Raw genomic sequence first — 11,435 nt, 5'->3', positions numbered from 1 at the left:
GGTCAGGGCTTAAAGGCGCAGGCCCAGTCTGCGATCCCGACGCCTTCTGGGAAATGGAGTCTTCTCTGCAGCTGCGCCCACGGAGAGCTTCAGCCTCTGGGTTCCCAGGACATCATTTCCCAGAGGGCGCAGCCGCGCCCGTGAGATCTCAATCTTGGCTGGGCTGGGGAAGGCGGGGTCCAGCCCTGAGAAAGAGAATTAGAGTGTGTGACTGAGGGAAACAGAGGAGGAAAGCAACAGATACAGGGAAAGAGGAGCACTTCACAAGGGCCCCTCCCAACCGCTCACCCCTCAGGTTCTGGGGTCCCAGCCCCGCCCCCCCCCCGGGAGGCACGTGCAGAGAGGTCCACGTTCTCTCCCAACCCCCGGTGTCCGGTCTAAACCATGCGGTTCGTTCCCTGGCCCCCAGCCGAAGGTCCAGCCGCCTCCCTGAGGCCTGGTGCCCGGAAGTGCGCCCAGTAGGCCCGCTGTGGTCTGATGTGCGCGCGGTGGGGCTGAGCCAAGCAGGCCGGCCCCTGCGGGTTTAGAGGCGTTGCCAGGGCGTAGGGTCAGCTCCCAATGGCACCGACCCCCTCCCCCCGAACCTCCAGGGTGGTGGAAGAGGATGGCGTGAGGGACCCTAACCCCGGACCGGAGGGAGGCGGGCTGCGGCTGCTAATTAGGAGCTCCGCTTTGTTCCCCGCCCGGCCCCTCCACCTGCAGCCTCGGTGCCTGGGTGTGGGCTGGACCCTTGCCCCAGGCCGGACCCTAACCCCGGCCCCTCCACCTGCAGCCTCGGTGCCTGGGTGTGGGCTGGACCCTCGCCCCGGGCTGGACCCCCGCCCCTGGCGGATCCTCGCCCCGGGCCCTCCCTCGGCCCAAGCTGCCCTCCCAGGGGAGGTCTTTCCCGATCCCCTTGGGGCTGGCGCATCTCCTGCCCGCTCCCAGACCCCCGTTCACTAGAACTGATCCTTCATGTCTTTGCTGTCCAGTGCTAGGTAAGTTCCATCCTGTAATTACCAGGCTTTACCTAATCAAGGCAAGAGATGGGGGACCTGAATTGGGAACCAGCCCGTGCCCTGCGGGTGGCAGGAGTCAAACACAAGGTAAAACAGGTTTTAAAACCAAGTGCCCCCGAGGAGGGCTTGGGGATTTAAGCAGAAATACCCCAGAGTGCCGGAGCCGTCAGTCAGTCTTAGGTCTTGGGTAAAGGCAAGCTTTTGGGGGCCGTTCCTGGGTCCATAAGTTATTAGAGTGGATGAGCCTGGTGATTGTCTGGACTTAGCAGCTTTTTGGGTCTCTTAGTAAACTCGGGGAATACCTCTTCCTTTGTCAGTCAGGCCAGACGGGGGTGACTTCAGAACATTCTTTTGGAGACCCTTACCTGAGACACTGTCTTGAATAATGAGACTTTTTCTTAGTATTTTATGGACACATTCTATGTTATGGCACGTTAATGGTGTAGAAAACACAGATATCCTGGGTCATGAGTGAAATAAGGACATTGTGAAGACTTGTCATAATAAAATAGGGGGTATATTGTATTTTTTTAAGTAAAATTTCTGTTCCATAAGGCCTTTCTGTTTGGATCCCTGATTTCCAGGACTCCAGGGCCTATGGGCAGTTAGAGCCCCTCCGCTCCCTTCTCTCTGCGATAGGGCTGTGGACTGGAACCAAAATTTGGAAGTTACTCAGATCTCCCCTTTGTTTGTTACACTGTTGCTACATCAACACTACAAGCTCCCCGCCCCCCCTCCCCCCCCCTTGTTACTTTAGCTATAGAATAGCCACATTAGCAGTTAGTTAGGTATTAAATAAGGAGGTGTGTTTGGAGAGGTAAATATTTCCCAGGCTTTGTCCAGTCCCCCCCCCCCCCCCACGCTTAGATTGTAAACCCGCCTCCCAGCCAATGGAGAGTTGGGATGGTGGGGGGAGGAGGGTGGAATTCTCTGCGTTAGGATATATGATGGTATTTTATCTTCTGTAAGTTGCCTCCTTCCATTAGCCCCGTTCTGGTGGAGGGATGCCCTTTTCTCGGGAGAATTGAATAAAACACTTTCTGTTCTTACCTCGAGAAGCCTCTTTATTTATTTAAAATTTTGGGTAAGGGTCTTTTCACCCACACAGTCATAATTTCAATTGGCATTTTGTCAACTGTCTTATTGTATTTACCACCTATTCAGTTAAGATATCACTTAGCCTATTTGCCTCTTTAGCTAAACTTTCCGGTGGAAACCAATTCAAATTTTCACACATTGTCCTCAGAGTAATGGAATTGGGGGGGAAGGGAGAGGAGAGATAAAAAGCAATAAAAAAAACCACTTTTGTCTGTGTTATAAGAAAGGAAATTGCCTTTAAGTTCTTAATTCTGACTCCTCATCAGCAAAATAAAATAGTGTTGAGAGACCTAAAGCCATGTGAGGAATTAGGAAAGCATTTGACAGTGCTCACTTACAGATACATTCAGAGAACAACTGTTAGTAATTTGGGGGAAAATGCTCCAATGTACAGAAACAGAAACAAGCAGATTCTGGAAACTCTAGATTATTCAACCTGATGCCAAAATTCAGGAATCTTAACGAATACTTTGGGAAATCCAAGGAAAGAAAAAAGGGTTCGTGGCAAAGACTCAGGGTTAAATATGAGCAAATTTCTTAAGTTATCAATTAGATAGGGATGCAACCTGTGATTTGATTGGCAAAGGGAGCCCCTGTTTAAAGGGATGGATAATAATATGGGTCAACCCCTTCTCTACCAGTTACACCCTAGAGAACCCAGAGCACTGAGAGATTAATTGCCCTGGGCACGTGGAAGTCTGAATCACATGGAGCTAGTGGTGGGAGGAGTTTACTGAATGGGTGGAACGGGAAGGGCAGAACAGGAAGAAGTGGAGCTAGAGAAGAGCTGAGAGGAAATTAAGGAGAGCAGTTAGAGCTAGGAAGGATGCAGGCAGCTGGCTAGTGTGCAGGAGAGAGCTTGTGGGAAGTAAAGTTCTGTTGTCCACATTCCTAGGTGATAGGAGTTGTGCCCTAGCATGTACAGGTTGGAGGTCAGGGACTGATGCGCAGGCCCAAGGAGCTGTGTGAGGAAGGGCCTATCAGAGAGGAGAACATGGAGTCACATGGCCAGGGGATGGTGTTGCAGGAGATCCAAAGTTCAGAAAACAGTATAAGAAGCCCCATCTTCCTGCATGTGTTGTAGTGTTCCTGTAACCTTACAGGGGGAGGGGGAAGGGAGACACCCCGTCCATTTGGCTGTAAAGATTAATAAAGGCTTTCCTGATTTCACAACAGATATTATTCTTTATTTAAGGTGAGCATGTTTCTCACTGTTGGGGGCTTGTTAAACTGGCTCACTTGTTTATGATTTTGTTTAATAGAGCTGGTTTGTGGGAAGCCTAGGGAAGGCTTGATGATGGTGTTGTCCTCTGCGTTGTTATTGTGTATAGATTTTGTTACTATGATGCATTTGGCTTTCTGGTGAATAAGTGTTGTGGTTCTGTCTTCCACTGGAGAGTCTTGTATTTCGCAATTCAGACTTGCACTGGGATATCCATGGCCACTGTGAATATTGCATTGGCACTATACCAGCCTAGGTTGCTTTCAGAAGAGATTCTTTCCCATTCAGTTGAGTAGCTCAATTACTGTTTGGGATGAATCTCATCAGCCTGGTCTTCACTTACACACCTGGACAAATGACTTGTGAGACTTCTGTCTCTGATATCCAGGGTCCTTCCCCTTGCTCCAGCTGGAATATCACATATGGTTTACAAACTGTCAATTCTGATCATAGAAAAGTTATGGAAATCATTAGGAATGTAGACCCAATTTAAAATTCTGAGCAACACTGAGTCTCAGTTGGAAAGACCAAAGAGGCCAGCTAATCTATATCAGACTCAGCTCCATCTACACCATACTCAGTGAAAAGGGAGATCTTTTAAATCAATACTGATTATTTGGATTTATTTTTAATTCGATTGTAGGATTAAACTCCCTTCTTTAGGAAAAACTAGCCCTAATAGATACACCAAACTAACAGATATCACTTCTTTCAAGTAAATCCTCATCCTTATTTGTTCCATGAAAAGAGACAGTACTAGAAACTCCAAAGTGGACTACAAAGCACCTCTGTCTTTTTATTCTTCACATCTTTGGGGGATGATTCACAGAGGTGATTTGGCTCATAAGGAAAAGGAGTTCATTTGAAAAACTTTTTGCCAAAATTCTGGGAACATTTGATGCCTTCAACTTGTGTCATCTGAGAGCTTAGGATAGGATATTTCATGTGAGGGAAGAGGATGAGAAGGTGTACTTTCAGGGATACACAAAGCTGTTATTTAAAAAAAAAAAACAGCAATAGAACATCTTTTAGTTTTGAATGATTTGAATGACTGAGCAAATCCCCACATTACATCTAATTCTCTATATTCCTGAGCAGCAAGCTCAGCTATTAAACACCAAGTTCAGCATTACAGACACTCCAAATCACAAACAAATGCTAATACAAAGACACCACAATAGACGGATTTTTAGTACAGAGCAAAGTCATCCTTACGCAAAGAAGCCAGGTTCCTATAATTCTCCAGCATCACTTCCCTATACAGGCCCCTCTGTGCTGGGTTCAGTTGTCCCCATTCTTCTTGAGTAAAGTCCACAGCCACATCCTTGAATGTTATCAATTCCTGAAAGAGTAACACAGATGACTGCTTCTCCTACCAAGAAGAGGAAAATGAAGGTAGCCGAATGTCAAAGAACTGGTTCTCACTGTTGAAGGTTTCCGTGTGTTTTATCACATATTTGTTGAGGAGCCATTTACTATATGCCTAACTTTAGATGGGAGAGTGTACTGACAGTTTCATGTTATTCCTTAAGTTCACCTATGGCAGGGATTTTCTTAGCCTCCTGTTGTCATGGTCCCTTCTGGTTGGCTTAAGCTGAGAATTATGTCTTTGAAATAATTGAAGGAAATGCTAACTTTCAGGTAGAGCTTAGTAAACATAAAGATATTGGGTTTTCTGATCCAAATTCACAGATTCCTTGAAATCTATCTACAGATTCCTTAGGGAACTATTGACACCAAGTCATCAATCCCTCACTGATGGCATTCTAGCATCGGGTAGTATTTACTGGATAACCCATCCAACAGTTGGAGAATGAGTTTGAGAGAGTTCAAAGCTCACTCAAAGTCCCAGAGAGACATAGGTCAATGAGACAAGGTAGGTAAAGTGCTTGCAAACCCAAAACTGCTAGAAAAATATTACCTATAACTAATTTTGTTAGTAATATTACAAAGAAGAAATTTTTTTTTTTGGTATCACTATCCCAGCTCTTCTCTCCTGAAATAAAAGCTCTCCCATGTAACAAATCAACACATTGGCCATACTCATTTATATAAGCCTACACTGAATGGTTAGGTGAATGTTTTTTGAAGGTCAGCTAAAATTCACTTGCACATTTTTCTGTTTCTGGGGAATATTCTTTAGTTTGTTCAATTTCTTTTTTATTATATTGACTTTTTAAAAATAGTGTTCTACACCTGGGAGATATATTTCTACAAATATTTATTTCATTTAAGGTAGCATATTTTGCTGCCATAAAATTTGTCAATTTTTCTAATTTATAAGGATTTTTTTTTATTTTGGTAATTTGTTTTTTTTTTCTTTTTCAACAGATTGACCTTTTTGTGCTTCTACATTTATATTTTAAGTAGGATTGTTCTCCCAATTTTACTTATCTTTAATATTATCAAAACTTATCTTTTGACTAGGTTGTATTACATGAACATGATATTGGTAACTCCATTTTGCCCTCATACACCATTTTGTGAGGTTATGTTTCAACTTCTTTTGAGCCACTCAAATTCTGTGAAAGGCTACTTCCTTCTCCCCTGCTCAAGTGTTCGCCTGATTTTGGAAAAGTTCTGATCCTCTCCACCAATAAGAAACAAAGTGATTCAATCGCTACATACTATTTTTGACACATTTTAACTGTATGATAACTGTAAAAACCAAAGTTAAAGAGCCTTGGATCTGATTTATTCTGGTGATCACAAGCCTTGCCAAATAAATCGATCTAAATTATTGTTTTTATATTTCTCTGTAGCAGCTTTGGTTTGGTTTTTTTTTTAACCTGTTGCTTTTCTAGTTTGTCTTTTTTGTTTTTGCATTTCTTAGAACTTCATCGACTAATTCATTAACCTGTTCTTTCCTCCTTGGATTAATGAAAAGTGCTTAGCATTGACATTTCTCCAGTGGATGCTTTATCAGCATCCTATAAGTTTTAGTCATCATCTTGCTCATTTTTTTGACAAAATTATCTATTGTTCCTATAATTCATTTTCTGACCTGCCAGTTCCTTAAGTTTATTTCATCTCTATTTAATTTCAGTCTTTTCTCTGAATCCACTTTACTGATTATGTTTGCTAGTATGCTGTCATCAGTAAATGACGTGCTTAATATGCCTGCTTTTTGGCATGGTCATGAATTTTTTACCTGTTTGAGATGAAATAGCATGCACAGCTGAGAAAAATAAGTATTCTTTTTTAATCCCATTCTGTAAATGCCAGAGATGAATGAACACCTATCTCATTTGGAACTTAACAAAAGGGTAAACTGAGGCAAATCTCAACACAAGGAAACATTTATTAAAAGTGCCATGCTGCCTGACAATAAATTGGTTACTGGCTTGTCTCCATTTATGTCAAAGACCCTGAGCAAAAGCATAGTTCCCATTATATAGATTTTGGGGAGTAATGAACGAAGAACAGAAGAAAAATATCACATCATTGGTTATGGGATTAGGAAGATAAAGAAAATGTGGGGGAAAGGTCTACCTCTTCTTGTCTCTAAGGAATGCTTTTGGGAATTTATAGGGTCTGGCTTCATCTTGAAGTAGTAGATACCAGACAGGAGCACCAGACTCAAAGGCACATGGGCATAAGATAAAGTCACTTAAAATTTATAAGGATGGGGCCTTAAGAGGGGCCAAGGTCAATTTAGTCTGGTTCTCATGAAAGGCACCCAGACTGTTAGGGGTGTAAGCTCAGTTTCACGTGGACAGTCTCGGGCAGGTAAAGGTGAGGACTTCTAAACCTCAGAGTTCTCATGAGGCCCCCCAGGGAACAGCTGGGAATTGAGGCGTGAAACACGGGCTATCTCATGCATTTCCACCTCTTCTCAGTGGGAAACTTGTTGGGGAGAGCATCCCACCCTTGAGATTGGCCCGTGGTCTGAGCACACCTGTTGTTGACTAGCTAGGGGCTGAGAGCAGGCACGGTATTCACGTGCAAACTATGCGTCAGGAGAGCTTAAGTAGGGACAGGAAAGCCTGAAGGCCCTCTTCTGGATGTGGAGTCCCCTCCAGGGGCTCTTTGCGCTGAGGGGCCCTTGGAGGGAAGAGGGTCCCCCCCTCTTCTGCTCCCATCCTCTTGCTGTACGATCCTTGCCCCTTGGGAGGAGGAGGATTCCTCTCTCCTGAGGAAGAATTCACCCTGCACATGTAACTAAGACCCTGAATAAAGCCTAACCCTTGTTCGACTCTGAAAAGTCTCTTCTCTCAACACGTTTATCCGGCTGATCTCCGAAGACCTGTGACAGGTAAGAAAGGCTCGGGTAGCCCTTCGGCCTCTAGGCCAAACACCAGACATTCAACTTCTGAGACTGAAGTTATGTGAAATAATATAACTTTGGTAGGCATGATTGGTAGGTGTTACTGAGATAACAATTTCCAAGCTCAGAGTTTCTCTTTAATTAGCAGTGATTATAAGAGAGTTATAGCATATACATCCAGCTTCAGAAAGGGAAGTTTACCTTTGAACTTATGGGCTGCTTTGTTAAGAGACAATGGGGAGGATTAGGCCTATTCCATGGGGTGCAGAATATGGTTATAGAACAGAATCCAGAGTTCAATAAAACATAAAATATGGGCCAGAACAACAGAACTGAATATAAAGTACCAAACCTGTATCAACGCCTTTCAATCCATGACAGGCCAGCTGAACCTCTGAACCAAGTTCACAGACAAAGGGCCACGACTTAAGCAGTTACATGACAAAATCAACTAATCGTAAAGAGGAACAATAAGATGCAGGACTGATCTTAATCTTCTCACATCTACTTTACAGAATTTTGTTCAAGAGCTCAGCTTCTTTCTTGGTTAGATTTTTGTTACTCTTCTAAGCCTGAGAGGGTCACAGTTTTCCTTCAACTCTTCAAGTTTTCCTTTCTACTTCTCTTAGTAATTTCAGTTGCTTCTCCTTTCAGTACTTAGATACTGATAGGCCAGGGTCAGAATCTGCCAGCTTTTGGGAGGGAGCCTTTAAGCCTAAATTTTTATCCAAAGCAAAGGCTGACTGACTACCTAGTCAATTCTGGAAGGCTTTCAGTGAAATGCTGTCAGTTCCCTTTTCATATTACCACCAAGTCTATCCTCAATTGTTCCCAGACAAGATTGGAAAGGGATGAGAAAGTAGGCATACAGAAGCCTGAACAAGCATTCTCTTCTCCTCCATGCACTCTATAATCCAGCTATACTCAACTCTCTGTCTTTGAATTAGCGATGTCCTTCCCCCCACTCCACCCCCCCACCCTAGACCTGGAAAGCCCACCCTCCTCACTTCATAGTTTCCCTGGCTTCCTTCAAGACTCATGTCAAATCTCTTCTTCTGCAGAAGGCTTCTTCTAGCTAGAAAGATAGCCACAACCCTACCTAGCTGTTCATGTCTTCTCTGGGAGAGTATGCTCCAGTGACTTTCCTTGTTGTACCTGGTTATTTATTCCTATTAGAATGGGAGCTCCTTCAGGGTAGGGACTGCATCATTTGGTCTTGTTTTTTAACCTTTGTTGTTGTTTTTCAGTCTGACCTGGCTCTTCCTGACTGAATTTGGGGTTTTCTGTTCAAAGATAATGGAGTGGTTTACCATTTCCTTCCCCAGCTCATTTTATAGATGAGGAAACTGAGGCAACAGGGTTAAGTGACTTGCTGTGGGACATACAATGAGTAAGTGTCTGAAGCCAGATTTGAACTCAGGAAGATGAGTCTTCCTGACTATAGGTCTGGCATTCTACTCATTGAACCTCTCAGCTGTTCCATTTGTAAGCTTTGCTGTAACTTTCAAGAAGCATAGAGGGGTATCTGTTTGCAAGCACCAATCATACTATTTCCCTCAACATCCATGGCATAGTTATTTGTGGCTTCAGATGCCTTCATTGGACCTAATTCTAGATATTTAAGATATATGCCATTGGCTAGCTTTCATTTTACTCTTGTGACCAATGGATCACCAGAAAATCAACCCATTTCCAAAGTATTTACTGCTAAATGGTGGGCAAAATGGAGAGAAGATCCTGATTACTTCTGCTGTCTCCAACAATTCCTTGCATGAACCCTAAAATTTTTAGAAAGAAAAGGAAATGTTGCTTGTGCTGCTTTTTATACCTTGTTTCAGCTAAATGTGTCAATAAATACTTTTGTACTCATTTTACTAAGAATAATGTATGAGGAGGAATAGGAACCAAATATTTAATTAATAATCATCCTTTTTGGTATCTTAGAATTTTTAAGAGTTGCATTAAATGTTGGAGCGATAGCTCAAGTTAATTAGAAAAACAATTAAGAATGAATTGAGACAAAAAAATGAAACATTATGATGTAATAATGAGGAACAAGAGGAGAGAAAAAGGGAGAAGACAGGACATGGAATTCCATTTCCATACGTGGCTTAGAAAAATTGTGCAAATTCCAATTGGCATGACCACTTCAAAGGACTCATGAGTCACACTACTCTGGAGCTCCCTGTATGTATTATGAAATGAAGATGATGTAGAAACAAAAGATAGTAATAATTATTTTAGGAGAAGAGACATGTCTAATTACAGTTCTTCCTCTTCTGAGAACGGGCAAGACATATCTTTGGGGCTCAGTTTCTTCTTGCACCAAATAAGGATGTGGGGCAGGGTGATCTACTGTCCACTGCTATTCTATTCTCACCATTTATCAACCTGATATCCTCTGCCTGAAAAGGCCCATTTTCTAGGTGAGAAAATCTGGGGCTCTGATGCCTCAATGGGACACGGTTGGAAAGAGACCAAAGAAAAGGAAAGGGGATCTATGTACTCTAAAACATGATGCAGTATTTGGGAGAGAGAAAAAGTCCAACTCACCTGGGCTCTGTCTGGCAGGAGATCAGAGATCGTTCGTTCCTCCTGCTCTGTGCTCCTTTCTGGAAAAGGGAAGAGGCTTGAGAAGGCAGAGCTGAGGGGAGAAAAGAGGCCATGAGGGTGACCAATCCAGACTCAGCAGCTTGGAAATCCCCAGACAACCAAGAAGCATGATCCCCATAATCTCTACACAAAGAGAGGTCAAAGGGCTCCCCTGAGCAAGCATGGCACTGCAGGGAAAGATTAAGGACATGGGCTCTAGGGCCTGAGACCTTGACTCAGTCTCTGTGCTTGCATCAGAGCCCAAACAATAATACTGAGACCCGAACTGGGGCCAAGTGGATGGGGATTCACAGACTTGTTCCCCACTTGCTCCATGATATAACCCTCCTCATTTAAGGAATAACCATCATATCATCATTAAAATACTCCTAATTAGAATTTATTCACAACATTATAGTTAGGAAAGCACTTTACAATATAATTTTGTTTCCACCTCACAATCACCCTGAGAAAGAGGTACAATTATTGTCCATCCCAGGGGAAGGGAACCTCTAGACCACATGTGACCTCAGTCCTTGGGAATGGCCTTTGGACAGAGTCCAAGTTTTACAGAACAAATCCTTTTATTAAGGGGATTGTACCGTGAAACTTGTATTCAGTTTAAGGGTCCCACTTAAGGACCTAGAGGGCCACATGTGGCCTTGAGGCCACAGGTTCCCCACCCCTTATTCATCCCCATGTTACAGATGAAGAAACTGAGGCAATCAGAGGGGAAGTAATTCCCCAGGATCACAAAGCTAGGAAGTGGTTGAGGCTGGAAATGAACTCAGACCACCTTGTCCTCAAGCCCAGAGCTCTAATCACTGTGTAAGTTAGTTTCCTTTTTAATTAATAATCACCTAACTGGGAAAACAGAGGCTTCTCAAAAATAACAGCAATATGGACAGCTAGGTGGCACAAGTGGATGGAGCAGAAGCCCTGGAGTCAGGAAACTGAGCCTCAGACACTAACTGTGTGACCTTAACTTAATTACCTCCCCAAATATAACAGTAATAATAGCTAGCAATTATATAGCACCCAATGAAAAGCCTAAAAGACATAATTTCTGAGTAGTTAATAATCAATTTATTAATTAGGCTAGTAAATAATAATTTGAGATCCAGTCCTCTCAGTAAAGAGACCCTGCATGCAGGTCTCTACAAGTTTAAATACCTTTGGAAAAATGGGTATCCCTGAAGGTGAAAATAAACCCTGATTGGTTAATAATGATAGAATGAATATTATAATGAGGTTGAAT

At 43.1% G+C, this 11,435-nt stretch overlaps 1 protein-coding gene across 2 annotated transcripts in view; it reads right to left on the bottom strand.

Annotated features, from left to right (window-relative positions):
- Positions 1-9: 9 nt before the first annotated feature.
- LOC140503265 (zinc finger protein 558-like) overlaps positions 10-11,435 on the bottom strand; it is a 34,037-nt gene continuing 22,611 nt past the window's right edge. The window contains exons 3-5 of one of the 2 annotated variants that reach the window (XM_072607072.1): positions 10,139-10,229; positions 4,534-4,660; positions 10-185 (exon numbers count right to left, since the gene is read on the bottom strand). In XM_072607072.1, the coding sequence (XP_072463173.1) occupies positions 10-185; positions 4,534-4,660; positions 10,139-10,229 (394 nt within the window). Of the gene's footprint in view, positions 186-1,851; positions 4,309-4,533; positions 4,661-10,138; positions 10,230-11,435 lie in introns of those variants that run through there. The other variant, XM_072607073.1, reaches the window with a different exon arrangement.

This window comes from Notamacropus eugenii, chromosome 5, assembly GCF_028372415.1.
Source record: "Notamacropus eugenii isolate mMacEug1 chromosome 5, mMacEug1.pri_v2, whole genome shotgun sequence".
Taxonomy (NCBI): Eukaryota; Metazoa; Chordata; class Mammalia; order Diprotodontia; family Macropodidae; genus Notamacropus; species Notamacropus eugenii.
Note: the sequence above shows the minus strand (reverse complement) of the source record. Positions and strands in the feature narration are given on the sequence as shown.